Source organism: Rhinolophus hipposideros, assembly GCF_964194185.1.
Source record: "Rhinolophus hipposideros genome assembly, chromosome: 14".
Lineage (NCBI taxonomy): Eukaryota > Metazoa > Chordata > Mammalia > Chiroptera > Rhinolophidae > Rhinolophus > Rhinolophus hipposideros.
This window is the reverse complement of record NC_138060.1, coordinates 58,862,524-58,877,500: the sequence shown is the minus strand read 5'-3', so window position 1 is coordinate 58,877,500 and position 14,977 is coordinate 58,862,524. Positions and strand designations below refer to the sequence as shown.

Below are 14,977 nucleotides of genomic sequence, written 5' to 3'. Positions count from 1 at the left end.
GGGCCCTGAGGACACAGCAGCGAAGTCAGTGACCCACTTGGGGCTCACGCCCACAACCCCCATTTCATGACTCCCAGAGCTCCCGGAGCCAAGCAAGACAGGCAACAGGTTACATGCAGCTTACATGCTGTCTGACTGAAATTCCCTTCTCCTCAAAACGTGGCCATGTGTCAAGTCTGCCCAGCAGCTAGGACATCTGCAAGTTTACAGACTTTGGAGGTTCAGCACCTCCCACGTTCAGCTTCCACCCCGAGTCTGGTCCACCTGCCACCAGACATGTCACCCAAGTCCTCGCCCAATAAGCTCATCCTTCAACTCTGATAGGTTGTCAGGGTCTAACAAATATCAGCACAGGGCATCTCAGCCACCCCTGGGCACAAGTCATGGAGAAACCGCGTTTGTGGCGTCCACTGTGCTATGTTTCAGCCCACTACTGCTGAGCAAACTGTGGCACTGTGACCAAAACATTTCAATTTTTTATTCTGATTGCACATTATAAATACACACCATGATTCATTCATTCAACAAATACTTCATGAGTAACTTCTATAGACCAGACCCTGTGTTTTATATTTCAAATCTTATCACTAATTCAGTGTTTGGTTTTATTTCCTCATTTTCCTTATTTCTGAAGTGCCGCTGTATCATACAGTTTAAATTTTTTTCCGAAAAGAAAGTAGTTTTGATTTCACGATCCAGGCCAACGATGACCGAACGTTACTGGTGGGAGAAGGGCACTTCTCAGTCACCCTGCTTGGGACACCATGACCTCATGGAGGGAGCTGCGGGCCAGTTCAAAGATGTGCCTGCCATCTCTCCCCACTTGCCTGCTGCCCAGGGTGTGTCCATTTACACACGGGTTTTTAACGCCCTCGCCACCCCAGGCTTCTCCTCTCTCTTGCTGGCTACTCGTCCAAGTTCAACTAACACACATGTACCCCACAGACGGTGTCTGAAGCTGGTCCTGCCTCTAAACTCGGTCACTCTCAGAGCCAGGAGCCTGCTCCCAGCCTGCAGTCCTGAATCCCGTAGCTTGGCAAAGGAGACAGGATTAGGATGAGCTCAGGACATCCACTCTCCATAAGGTGAGGAAACGAAGGGTAGAACAGAGACAAGCTGGCATAGCCAAAGTGGCACAGGCAGGCCTGCAACTTGCTCTCTCAGCTGTCAGCACGTTCAAGGTAAAGATAGCTCTGGCAGCAAATCCCCTGGAGCCCAGCCAGGGCCGCTGTCAGCTGAGCTGCCTGAAGTCCATCTCTTTCTAAATCCAATACCCACTGTATCATCAGGAAGCAATGTGAACTATGGCAGGGAGAGGGGGACAGAACAGGCGACATTTCAACAGATACAAAACCTCCACCCCTTCCCCTGGGAGAGCCCCAGACCATCATGTGACCAAACAGGGCCACAACTTGGTTCCACCCGCTGAAAGGAAACCATAAACTCAGCTGACGGGAGGCTAGGAAGAACAGGGAAGCTGCTGCTGTGGTCAGAAGGGCTTCAGGCAGCAAAAGACACACCTGCTCCTGTCGTGTCATGCTGAAGTGACCGTCACATACTGCCTAGCCCAGAGCCTGCACTGTAAGAGGGGTAACTTGTCCATTTGCTCCTCAGATTACCTGGGTCTCTACACCTCTTGGGAGCAGCTGCAGGGAAGACCCATGTTAAACTCAAGTCCTCTTCTTTTGAATGACAGACAGTATCATGGCAGGCTTCCAGAACTTTCTATAGGTTACAAATATATGTGTACGGGGAGGAAGATAGAGGCCCCTGATATGCTCCCAACAGAGTTCCAGTAACCGGGAGTAAGCAGCCCTCACTCTGCTAAGACTCGTAGAGACGAGTCACAGAACAAGGAGGATGAGGAAGGAACTTGGCCAAGTCTAAACTCATGGACCTCAAAACTTAAAAATAAAACCTGGCCATGGATTCTAAAGTATTCCCTTTGGAACACTCAAGCAGAAAGTCTCCAGCCTTCCAGCATGCTCCTGAGATTCTGTGTCCAGCTGGTTTCCCTGGGAGGGGACAAATGAAAAACAAAACCTGGAGTAGATATAAATATTTGCTGGCAAGTGCTACCCTGCCGTTGACGTGCCTTGGAAATTTCAGAGGCCTGTTTTGTTTTAGGTAAGGTTTCTGTTCAGTTTGCCAGATGGGCTCTAAGCATAGTTTCATCCAATGTTTGGTTTCAACCATCTCTGCATACAGCCTGGGGTTGACACTGACCCTTACACCAAGGCTTCCTGGCTGCCCCCAAGAAAAGTGGGGGCTAGCACTCCCCTATCCTTGCCCACAACACTTGGGGGTGTCACAGGAGCACCCCAAGAGCATAACCCCCTTGCCCTAACCCACGCTCTTCAGAGGAACGTGAGAAGTTAGGGGCCTGAGGGGCTGTGGACAGTCAAGGCCACTGCACAGCCATGTATGTGCCTTTGAGCCTCCATGGTTCCACCCTGCCCTGGAGGGAAGGGCGCCTGGCCTGAAGAGGAACCTGGGTGCCATCCTGGCAGCAAGAGAGGGATCCAGCTCGTCCAGCCAGCTGGGGCACCCTCTGCTTTTTTCGTTGTTCCACCAGAGAAAGAGGGAGGCTTCAGCGCAGACATACTCGTGGCCACAGTGCCCTCTGTAGTTCCCTTTGTCAGAAGCCACCCCTCCCAGGAGCTGAGAGGCTGCCAGGGGTCAAGTTCTCAGACTCAGCAGCCACCCTCGGCAAAATTCCTTAATAAATGTATTAGGTGGGTTACTTAACCTCTGCGTTATCTCAGTTTCCCCATCTACAAAATGGGGATTATGAAATAGCGTTGCTGGGAGGATTCAACAAGTTAATGCATGTGAGATGATTTGAAAAGTTCCTGGCATGGAACAAGACCTCAACAAATTTCACAAAACCATCTCGGAGCCATAACCCCAGCGAACAACCTAACTTCTCTTTCCCCCTTCACACTCTGACTGAAGTCCCTCCATTCCCTCGGGAGACATCCACTGAGCCCCCACTATGCAGGGCTGACAGTGCCCAGGCCATTGTCCTGCATGCAATGACCCAGCCTGAGACCCAGCACCACTGAGGATCGCACAGGAGTCCACGGAGAAGGCCTGGGACATGCCAGCAAAAACAAGGTCACCGATCAAGGGACCCATGCCCAGTGTTCCCTACTGTCTCCCACGCTGAGGACCCCAAGTTTAGCTACAAAGTGTTCCAAGAGGCCTCTGAAGTGGGTGAGCACTGTAATTTAATGGCTCCCCATATTTGATTGTTTCCTAAAGTAGATCTTTAGTCCTTTCTAGTCTCACTTTCATCAGACACACAGTGCAAACTGGCATCCAGCTCAGAAAATGCTTCTACATCTGGCCAAAGAGCGAAGAACCACAGCACATGACCCATCCTGCATCACAATGGGCTCGGCCGTGACTTTGCACTAGAGACCTTCTGCAGAAAATCTTAACACTGATTGTTCCAAGGGTAGCAGGTATGTCAGTGATTCATGGTTCTTGTCTTAATTGTATGTATTTTCCAGAATATCTAAAGCACAAACCATTACCACTTACAATTTAAAATGGAACTGTAACTTAAAAAAAAAAGTTGTTTTTCAATTCAGGTCTGGAAGGAGGATGAGATGCTGAGCCATTCAGCTCCCTGCCTTTCCAGGCTCTCGCCATGGCTGACAATGCTGCTGCCCAGTTCCTTGTCACTTGACCAGCTAAAATAAAGGCACTCAGTTGCACCCCAAGCCACAGCCACAGAAGTTTGAGCTGAGAAGAATCCAGCTCAGCACAGAGAAAGAGCAGCTTGCCCAATGTCACACCTGGGGCTGTGAACACCTGCTTTCTTTGCTCCCAAATGTAAGCCTTGCTTCCACAGTGCCTTCTCTTATGTGGGCATCATAAATCAACAGATATAAAGAAACAGAACTTAAAAAAAACAACAATCTGGCAAGAACAGCCATGTCAAAAAGTTGCTTTCATGCTGTAGATTAATGGAAAGAGCAGAAGGACTGGATGGCTAAGACATTCTTTCCTGGTCCCAAAGGAACACAGCGGAAACATACCATCCCGAGGGAAGACCTCAGAGACAGCCTGACGGGAAAAGCAGCTGCCGTGGGAACCTGGTGTCAGGAGACAGCACAGCTATACTGGAAACCTGCTGCCCGAAGGGGTACGGGGCCGGGCAGTACCGTGCTGGCCAGAAGGACGTTGGCCAGGGAAAGACAAGGGCAAGAACCCAGTGGTGGGAAGGAACCCCACAAGCTCAGGGACCACGAATGAGGCTGGTATGATGGAAGCTAGTGAGCAGAGTGAGCGGGGGCACAGCGCGAGAGCGGGCCTGCAGGATGGGATAAGAGGAATGGGGTGTCACTGCTGAGTGCAGGGGCCTGAGCCTGAGCCTCTAGCGTCCTCCCCTGCAGCACTGAGCCCGGTGCTGGGGACACAGGGCCCTGACTCGTGCATCCATCAGGGAGCAGACGAACCACTCTGAACAAGGTGTGGGGGCTTGCTCATCGTCTCCCCGCGGGAATCTCTGAAAAGCAGTCTTGTGGCGACAGCTCGCAGGTAGGGATGGGGCTAGAGGGTGTGATACAAAGTCCACCCCTTCAGAGAACACGGAGAACCAAAATGGTGTCCCAGCCCTGACCACGGACCACCTGGGAGCAGCCCCCATTACAGAGTGAACTGGACAGCCCAGCGGACAGCACTGGAGCTGGCCACACGGAGGTCACCCACTCCTTGCTGTCGCAGCCCAAGCTGCACGCTGACCACCCATCCCCAAACCTGCCATGTTTTTAAATGTGTTTAACGTTTTAGAAGTTACTTCAGATCACACGATAGCTCAAAAGCTCATGTGTGCAGTTAGAAGTTACAACAGTGGTTACCCTTGAAAGGTGGCAGTAATTATGCAGGGACATAGTGAGGGGCTTCTTGGTTGCTGTCATGTTGTCTCGATCTGGGCACCGGCTGCAGGGTGTGTTCACTTTGTGAATGTGTACAACATGTGTATTTTGCACATCCATAAAAAGTTAAAAAGCATATGCCCTCCTGATTTTAAGGGCAAGATAACCCGTCTACTGAAAAAATGCACACAAGCTACCCAATTCCTAAAGGACCAGGTGTTCCCATACCTCAGGGTGTGTACCTACAGGGCTAGACAGGCAGAGAGCTGGCGTCTTGGGTGCCTTCACAAACATCACCTGGAGGATGAGAAATTTACCTCCGTGGCAATGGAGAAGGCTGGATTCAGGAGGTCCAAATCGGGGCACAATGCAGGTGAATTCCCAGGTCATCACACCTGAAAGGTGGCTGCTCAGACAGAGCCAGATGGCTGATGATCTCCTGCCATCTTCTACTTCAGTACAAGGTGTGGGTTTACTGAAATGCTTGATATTTGGGGGGTATCAGGGGACCCTGGGGTGCACACAGGTCCCCATCCAGAAATTCTGGAGGGGCCACCCTATTACAGGATTGTCCCACGTCGTTTCCTTATGTGTGAAAAATACTCTTTTTCATTCAAGGCTGGATTTAAGCCCCATATTCAAGCATCCGTTGCTAATAAAATGAGATAAAAAGTGCTTAAAAGGTCATGAAGACGAGCAGTTCAGTGTTTCAGAGACTGTCCGATGGGAAGGAGTGGATAAGACCTTTCCATGTTCCTGCCTAGGGTTGGACTGCTTATTTAACCTCCTGCATTGCTAGAATAGTCAAGTGTGACCGGCTCCCTGCCCCTGGCAAGGGCGGGGTTGTTCCCAGGAGGAGTCACACCAGTTTTCAGGCTCCCAGGCTAAGGCGGGTCGCAGCTGCAGTTTTCTAAGCTTAAATACTACAGCAGGTTGTCCTCTAAAACAGGGAAATGGAAGACAAACCAGCCTCTCTCTCTCTACAAGCCACCAGGTCTCCCTCACCTGGTGGAGACCCCGGAACCAACTTCCAACCTCTCCCTCCACCTGCTGGTGCCTGACGGAGCCTGGCAGAGCCTTCTCCCCTCCAGGACACAGTGTGGTTCTCTCCGGGGTGCCGTTAGCAGTGACTAAGCCCACAGGCTCGCATCCAGCACGGAAGGAAGGCGCAGGGGCTACAGGTCCAGAGTCCTGAACATGGTGGGGAAAGGTCCAGGAGGGGCAGGGGACCACCGACACCCCCCACAGCAGCTGGGTGGCGAGTGAAATAAGGAGGGACAGAGGGCATGCAACTCGAACCTGAGAGACCAGCTAATCCTACTGTGCAAGCGTCAGTGCCCCAACAGGTGTGCCAACACCACCACTTTCATCTGTGTGTTCCTGAGCATGTCCCAGACTCCGTTTCTCAATGCCAACAGAGAACAATGGTGTCTGGCTATAAAGGTTAAATAACCACAGTGCCGTGTCATGCAGGGTGTCGTGCGGGGTTTCAGCTCCTGCTCCCCACATAAGAACGGAGTACATGGTGAGGCCAAAAAGGAACACCCACGGAGCCATAGGTAGGGGAGTCACACCACTGTAGTCTCGCTGGCGGCTGGGTTGGAGACAGGAAGCAGGAGCCACACGATCCACAACCTGTCGTCCACTTCTCTCTGCCAACCAACCTCACTTGCTGGCTGCAATCGACACTTGCCAGCTCAGCCACCATCTTCCTGCTAGCCCCCATCATCTGCTAGCGTAGCCACGGCAGTTGTATTAGTGGCCAACGGCTCACTGGTTACAGCTGACGGCCAACTAGCCACAGCAGATGGCCATCCAATCACAGTTGATGGCCATTTACCACGCGAGCCAGCACTATTCCACGTGAGGCCGAGAGCCTGGAAACTGCAGTCCTGGCTCTGTCCCCACACCAGAAAGCACTTTCCTAAAGCCTGGTGCGTCACAGGCACTCAACACAGTCACCGGGATTCGAATACCAGTGTAATGGGGTCTGATCAGCTCAACAATGGGGGCCGTGGTGGAAACTGCAATGTGCCACCAGCTGTCCCTTCACTAAAGGCCCTGTGGCCCAACTGCTGGCGGTGCAGCCGGCAGGGGGCCCTCACCTGTCCGCCCAGCTGCAAACAGCCACCTCATTCTAGGCCACCCCCTTCCCTAGGTGGCCCACAATGGTGACCTATCCATGGGCAATGTGAAAGCAAGGCCATCCCGCCTCAACTCGGGACAACTCTGAGGGGCTTTTCCAGTTCCCCAGCTCCCAGCAGGGCCAGCCCAGGCTTGCACACCACTTGTACTGCGGGTGGAGCTCTCCTCTGCCCACCCCCACTTCCTTCCCTCCCTCCACAGGTAGGGGTCTCAAGAAGCACCTCCTAAGAAGCCCCCTGCACACAAAACTGTCTCAGAGTCTGCTTCCTAGGAAACCCAGCCTGCAACAGGTGGTTTATTTGTGTCCTTTTTCCTTAGAAAGGAAGGAGAGGCCCAGTGTGCGGAAGACAAATGGGCACCGTGGAGGAAAAGGCGGGAAAGATTAAACAAAAGGCACAATGTCCTCTTCACTTCCTCTGCGGGGTAAACAGCAGTGTGAAAACAGAAGCCGAGCCACACGCACCAGGATGAGTCTTCCAAGACCCAGGCCTGGGAAGACGGGAAACCCAACAACATTCTCCAAGCGGCAGCAAGTTTATCCTTCCCTCTTTCCTCATGGACAGAAAGACACAAAGAGGCCAGAGGACACCCGGAGAAGGCAGAAGGGGGAAACGCCTCCCTAGGGCCACACGGTACCACACCCACAGAGGCAGCCACGGAAAGTGCCAGAGTCCTCAGTGGTGAGTTGATCAGTAACTGGAAACCAAGGTGTCTTCAGACCTCAGTGTTCTCCAAAGTGGTGGTGGTAAGATTTACGAGCTCTTCCCACAGGGTCAAACACTCACAGGGGCACCTTTGTCCAGCCCAGGAAGGGGCCGAGGTCACCAACCCAAACATCTACTTGGCTTTGCTTCTGGTGAGAATTACATCAATTCTGAAGGCAACAGTTATATTCCCCTGATTCTCTCTGGTGAGAGCCCTATATCAGCACATATTCTTCTATTTGGAAGTAAAATGTCATCATTTGTTAACAAATGTAGAGTGTTGGATAGACAACTTTCAAATAACACCAGATCTAAGGAAGAAACAGGCATCTGTGTGGGGAGCTCTTAGCCGCTCTGGCCTCCTCGTACTCCAGAGGAGGGGGTGAGGCTGGACAAGGTTAATTCATGGTCCCATGGCTGGGCTCGGGCCGAGAACTCCCTGCCCGATGCTCACAGGAGAGCCTCTCTCCACTGCCACACAGCTGGTCACATTAGGGCTGAGGGACGCTTGGTGCGGGACAGGCCCTCTGCTACACGGTGGGGTCTCTGGCACAAGCTCCAAGGAGAGCACCTGGGCAGCAGGGAAGGGCACAAAACCCCCAGCTCCGTAATCGCAGCCCTGGGAATTTATCCTACAGCTCCGCTCGCACCTCGCAGACAGCCCTTTCTAAAGGTCCCCCATGAGGGCTGCTGACGTGACCCGGGGCACATCCACACAGCGGTGACACTGAGCCAGCTCAACGCATGCCGATGGAGAACAACTGCCAAGACACACTGTTCGGTGGCACAGAGCAGCTGCACAGCAGGCCACCGCGGCCACCGATAGAGATGCACATTATATTCCTATGTCCACACAGACTCATCATACTCGGGACCCCCGACTAGAAATGGGGGTGGGAAGGAGACGAAGTTTTCACTGTATGTGCTTTGACATCTTTTGAATTTTCTACATGTGAATATAACGCATAGTCAAAAAAATAAAATGTGAGCGACAGCTTTACAGGTACGGGGTTTCCTCTTGGGGTGATGAAAATATTTTAGAACGAAACAGAGGTGGTGCTTGCGCAACACTGTGAATGTACTAAATGCCACGGAACTGCTCACCTTAAAATGGTTCATTTTATGTTATGTGAAGTTCACCTCAATTAAAAGCCAGAAACACAGATAACGAATGAATGAGGTTTTTCAATCTGAGCTTGTGGGGGCAGCTTCGTGAGAAGCATGGGCATGGTGGCTGAACCCTGGGGCTCAAATCGCAGCTATCTCCAGCACCAGACCTTGGATAAGTAATCAAACTTTCTGGAGCTTCAGTTTCCTCCTCCGTGAAATGGGCATAAAGACAAAACTGCTTCCTTGGGTTGTTGTGATGAGTAAATTAAATAGTCCACACGTCAAGTGTCTAGCTCAGCGCCTGGCACAGCCCAGAGCCCCAGGGCCTCTGCTCCTGCCCAGAGCCCCTGCTGAGAGCAGCCTTTCCCCGGGAGATGGATGGTCCACTCCCTCCCCTCCTTCAAGCCTCTGCTCAAAAGCTGCCTTCTCGATGGGGCCTTCCCTAACCACCCCGATTTAGAACTGGAACCCTCCATGGGAGCCCATCCCGTGTCACCATCCCCTCCTCTGCCCCCTTCTCTCCCTGGAACTGGCTTATTTCTTTTTTTCATCTCCTGCCTCCTTCTGCTGCATTGTCTGCTGGGCAGGCAGAGGTTTCCATCTGCCCTGTTCACTATGTACCCCGGGGCCTTGAACAGAGCGTGGCCCGTGGCCCAGCACAGGTGCTCGATGAATACGTGCGGAATGAATGAAGGGTGTTAGCTCATATGCCCACTCTGATCTCCATGTAAACTTGCCTCCCTGAGAAAATAAAACTGCTGTCCCATTGTTTAATGAGCTTGACGTTAAAAATTGAAAGCTTAAATTAAAAACCCCACAGTATGTCCAGCTAAGCGTTATTCTCAAAGGGGGGAATTTGCAAAGGAGAAGAGACAATTCTCAGGAAAACGGTTTTATATGCTCCAAAACATAAACCAACAAATGTCACCCCATCTCTGACTGCCCAGGGTGGTGTGAGAGCAGTCATCACGCAGCTCTCAGGAGAAGCAAGAACACAGAGCTACCAAGGGTGCCTCTTACCCCTCTGGGCACCTCGGGACAGAATCCTCCATTCAGAGAGGATGGAACTGAAAGCAGCCAGCCAGCCTCTTCCCCTCCCAGGCCTTCCTTGCCCTGCCCTCCTCCATTCGGCAAATCTATCATCCCAGTGAGACTGGGCTTCCCAGGGCTCTCAGGCCCCATAGGGAGAAACTGTGACACCAAGAATCCAGAGTTCAAAAATGAGAAAAACAAAACAAAAAACAACCCTCAGACTCTTCTAAAAATAGGCTCTTTCTAGTTAGCTCTCCTATGAGACGGCTCCCTCATTACTCCACAGAAGAATATAGCTGCTTTCCCACTGCCTCCAAACTCTTGCGCGAAGAGAAAAAGCTGAAGCCAGCAGTCTCCAAGAGTTTGTGGTTTGAAAAAAGAGCATAAAACCCAATCTGCAAGTTTAAGCAAAACCAGCAAGGAGCATTCTAGTGTGAGCCCCGAACAGGGGGTCACCTGGCTGCTGGCTGGAACCCGGGATGGGGGCTGAGTTAGCAGGCATCTACCTAGTCCAGAGCTCCATTTTCCCGGGCACGTCAGGACCACTTGGCTGGCTCTGCAAATGCTGATTGCAGGGTACCACCCCAGAGTTCCTGATGCAATAGGTCTGGGGTGGGGCCCTATAATTTGCATTTCTAACCAGTTCCCAGGCAAAGGGATGGGGCTGATCCAGGAGACGACTACACTTTGAGAACCACTGCTCTATAACAGTCTTCCATCTCCTGTTACAGCTGCCTCAAATGCACACAGTACCTGTAGACAGACAGACAGACATGCGCGCATGGCCGCACAGAGCCCCTGTCCCACCGCTGGTCCCCAAATAGCTGGACCTGTCTGGCCCAGCCAACTATGGATGCTCCACCGCTCGGGGGTACTGGCACCTGGGAAAGCTGCTGCCATTCAAGTCCTGAACAGGCCAGTCACCGTACGGGCTCTACGGCACTCCCCAAACCCTTGAAAACCAAAGTCATAGTACTTCCCTTTTCTGAAAGCAGTCACGAGCAATCCCACCCTGCTTCACCCTTTGCACATGGGTAACCCTCAGCTGCAAGATCTGCTTTCTGCCCAGACATGCTTTCAAGTTTCTGAAGCACAAGAAACAGCTGAAAAAGGAAGCCAAATTTAATGGGGAGGGCAGGAGAGAGGGGCAGGCCACTCAAGGAGAGCTACAGCATCCCCCGTGGGGGACTCCATCACCTACTGTGGGCAACGCCACCAACCTCTCACTTACCAAAGTAATCGGCCTTCGGGTGAGCGTCCATCTCACGCTCCAGACGTTGGGTGAGGGCTTCTAACTTCAATTCGGCAGCCGAGGGCCCAACCTCAGGGCCTGGGATGAGGGTCTGGCAGGGCAGCTTCACTCTGTGGGTGTTGGGGCTCTCTGGGAGCACAGGCCCCAGGCTGCCATCAGGGGACCAGCCAGGGGGACCTTCTTTACAAGATAACTCAGGCAGGGTGGACATCACTGGATGGACACGGCTGGTGGGGCTGAGCTTGGGACCAATGCCAGGGTCAGTACAGCCAGGCTTGGGACCCAGGCCAGGGGCCGCACCCAGCTGCAAACTGTCCATGCTGGTTGGTAAGGATGATGGGCCAGAACTAGAAAGGTAAGGTTTGGGGCCATCCTGGAACCAGAGTTGAGGGTCCACATTTGGTTTGGGTATTATGCCTGAAACCTCACTCCCCACCCCCGAGTTTGTTCTTGGCAGAGCTCCTTGACTGGAGCAGCTCAGGGCCAGTGGTGCTGAGAAAGTGGGGGTCCTGGGCTGAGCGGGCCCCAGGTGGGCCCCGTTCTCCAGGCCTGGGGAAGGAAGGCCAGGGCTCACCCGCTGGGAAGAGGCAGTGGTCCAAAGACCTGCTGGGTTCTCACTGCTGCGGCCACAACCACCACCATCCTGGCCACTCTCGAATGACTTGCTGGAACTCAGGGAGAGCTGAGGCTGGTACAGGTGATGGTCCCTGGAAGGTTTGGGCAGTGGTGGGTCACTTCCTGGGGGGCCAGGCCACCCACTCCCTACACCCAGCCTGATGCCGGAGGACACTCCTGGCTCTTCACCCCACTTCGGGCTTGCCAAGGGGAGGTTGTCATAATAGTCTCCATGGGTGAGGCAGGAAGGATCCTCGCAGGGGCCCAGCCGGTGTAAAGTAGACATCTCAGAACCTGCCATGTTTTCCTTGGAACCACAGTTCTGGCTGCCAGGCCTTGCGCCACGGACATACTGTCTGGCCCTCTGCTCCTGGGGTGGGAACAAGGGTTGCCCAGCAGTGATGGCGGTGGCTGTCCCAGGAGCTATTGTCGAGGCAGCCAGAGGGGGCTTGGCAGCACCATCCATGGTCAGCTTGCTGCCAGCACCACCCTCCCGGTGGGCCTGTGTGCCTTGGCGGCCTCCACCATTGACCGGGCCTCGGCTCCCCCTGGGCAGCGTCTCGTCCTGCAGGAGCTGTTGCTGCTGCTGGAGGTGGATTTTGGCCATCTTGGTGGCAAACACTCTGCGTGTTTCCTCAAACTCCGGGTTGTTGCCCGCACCCTTGTCCACTCGGAAGAGTCCATCCTTGGAGGCCTCGTACATATTCAGGTCCTCGATGAATTTACTGGCCTCCAGGCCCAGGTCGTCGTACTTATCCATGTCGCCGACCGGTGAGGGGGCGTAGGCCAAGGCGCAGGGCAGTGTGGATGCGTGTGTTTGGCCGGGAGGAGGGGGTAATGCTGGAGAAGGACGGCGGCTCAAGTCCAGCCCAGGACAAGTAAAGCCTCGCACCTGCCCAGCGTGAGAGTCATGACCCCAGGCCTTAGAGTCCGGCCGACGTTGAGGCCTCAGGGCCAGCTGGGCCACGTTGGCTTCCAACTCCCTTTCCCCTTGGAGGTGTCCACGTGGGGGCAGATGGAGGCGCTTCGCTGTCCCAGCTTGCTGTGCGGTTCTTTTCTCTTTTTCAAATCATAAAAGAGAAGAGAAAAGAAACAAAAAATCACATCCTCTTTCAGCAACCAAACTCGGAAACCCACAAGGCAGCTGTCGTCGTGCGGAGCAGGGGTGACGCCGGCTCCGCCGGGAAGTGCAGAGGCCGCCGGAGCCCCGGCGCGGCGCGGAGTCGCAGGCACGTCCCGGGCGCTCGGTCCCCGCTGCTGCCCCGGCGGCTGCCCCGGCGCTGGGATCCTGGCCGCGCCGGGAGGGAGCGCGGTCCCCGGCGCACGGGCCGGCCGGGACGCGGCAGGGAGTTCGCCGCCGCCGGGGCGGGCGGCCTATTGTCCGATGGCGGCGGTGGCGGGGCGCGCACGGCCGAAGGGCGGCGGGACGCGGAAGTGAGCGCGCCGACCGCCGTCCCCGCCGCTCGGTCGCCGGCCGAGCACTTCCCGGGCCTGCGAGGAGGCGGAGGCGGGGGAGGCGGCGAGGGGCGGGGCCGGGGCGGGGCCGGGGGCGGGGCCGGGGGCGGGGCCGGGGCGGGAGGGCGGCGCCCGGGGCAGGGCTGCGCGCGGCACCTTGGCGGGGCCGCCGTCCCCGGCCAGGCTGGGGACTCGTGGGGGGGGCGGGGCGGCTGTCCCGCGCGCTCGGCCGCGTCCCAGCGCCGGGACTGCGCGGGGGTCCCCGTTGCCACCGCCGCCCCCTGCGAGTCCCGGCCTCGCCCGGTCGCTGGCAGCGCTGGGCCCCGAGCTCCGCGCTGTGCCCACTGGCCGGCGGCCCGGGCAGCCTGCGGGGACCCGAGAACGTGCCGCTCCAAGTTGGCGGGAGGCTCGCAGGCGCGCGCTCCTCGTCCCACCGTGCCCGAGTCTCCCGGGCGGGAAGCCAACGCCGCGTGTGCCTTAGACGCCGCCTCTGACCCAGCGCTGCCCGCCGCCCAACTTGCCCAAAGTGCACGGTTGGAGGCCCCGGGGTGTCACCCGAGGGCTGGCCCGACGTCCTCTTGGACAGGTAGGGAGACTAAGGCACAGAAAGGAAATGTCCGGGATGCCGTCGTGACCAGCAAAGCGTGGATGGGCGCCCGAGTCCTCTGAAAGATCCCGTTGTTCCGGGAGCGCGGGCCTCTGAGATCCTCAGCGCAGCGATTAAAACGCGTGTCCTGATGGCTCCGTATCATATAGGCATTCCTGACCCCCATTTAGATCCGTGTGACTTTGGAGGGCGCGGCTGACTCGGGATCCTCCCCAAATGGCCCCCGGCTCCCAGCACCAACTCCGAGGTGACAGGAGAGGTTTCATTTCCCGCACGACAACCAGAGTGATCCTAGGGCAAATATCAGACCAGTCACTTCCCTTCTTAAACCCTTGTCAATTCAAGAACGTTGAAACCTTAGAGAATTTTATAAAAGTTTATTTGGGCCAAACAGAAGCTATGCCAGGAATCAAGATTTCAACAGTTTGAGATAAATGCTTCCCCAGAAATGACAGTTTGCACCTTCTTTTATGCATTTGGAATTAAGGAGGAAACTAAGGACGGTTATTACATGAGGGTGGGAGAAAGCAGCCACCGGACTACAGGATAATTAAGATTATGTGGTCATGCTTTTTGAGAAGGAAGGGTCTGAAAAGAGGCATTTCACTGTGTGTTAACACTAGATGCACAGAAACAATGGGCAGGGCTTGCTTAAGGCAAAGATATAATTTTACTAAAAAGTTATAGGCCTGGGGCCTGACCACCCACCTCGACCTTCCCCGTTAGGAATTTATGATCAGATCACCCTGTGAGGTGACTTTCTAAGGAACCCATTTTTGATTCACACCCTCCAAGCTACATCGGATAGGTTGAAATCGGAGCCTTGCCACAGGGCTCCCATCCTAGCAGGCCGGGCTTCCCCCTCACCTGATTCGGGGTCTTACCTCCCAGCGCTCTAGCTGCAGGAGCTTCCTGGAGTGTGCCAAGAGCCTGTCCTTGAACTTCTCCGGCTCATCCTTCCCATCTCTGCCTAAATCACCTCCTAGAAAGGCCTTCCCAGAGTAGTCATTCCTGTTCTTTTTCAGCACCCTCTAATTTCCTGATCAGTTCTGATCACTATTTTGATTATTTACTGCATCAGTTTACATAAGGCTTTTTTGGTGGTTGGCTGGGTTTCAACCTCATTAGACCACATCTGTAAGCCCAGTACCTGGTACATAGTAATATCTAA

The 14,977-nt window shown here is 54.6% G+C and overlaps 1 protein-coding gene across 1 annotated transcript in view; it reads right to left on the bottom strand.

Annotated features, from left to right (window-relative positions):
- The window catches only part of LIMD1 (LIM domain containing 1), a 60,206-nt gene extending 46,975 nt beyond the window's left edge, over positions 1-13,231 (bottom strand). Inside the window, exon 1 of the mRNA XM_081072203.1 lies at positions 11,109-13,231. Within this exon, the coding sequence (XP_080928329.1) occupies positions 11,109-12,504 (1,396 nt within the window). The 5' untranslated portion in view covers positions 12,505-13,231. The remainder of the gene's footprint in view (positions 1-11,108) is intronic.
- Between the last annotated feature and the right edge of the window lie 1,746 nt (positions 13,232-14,977).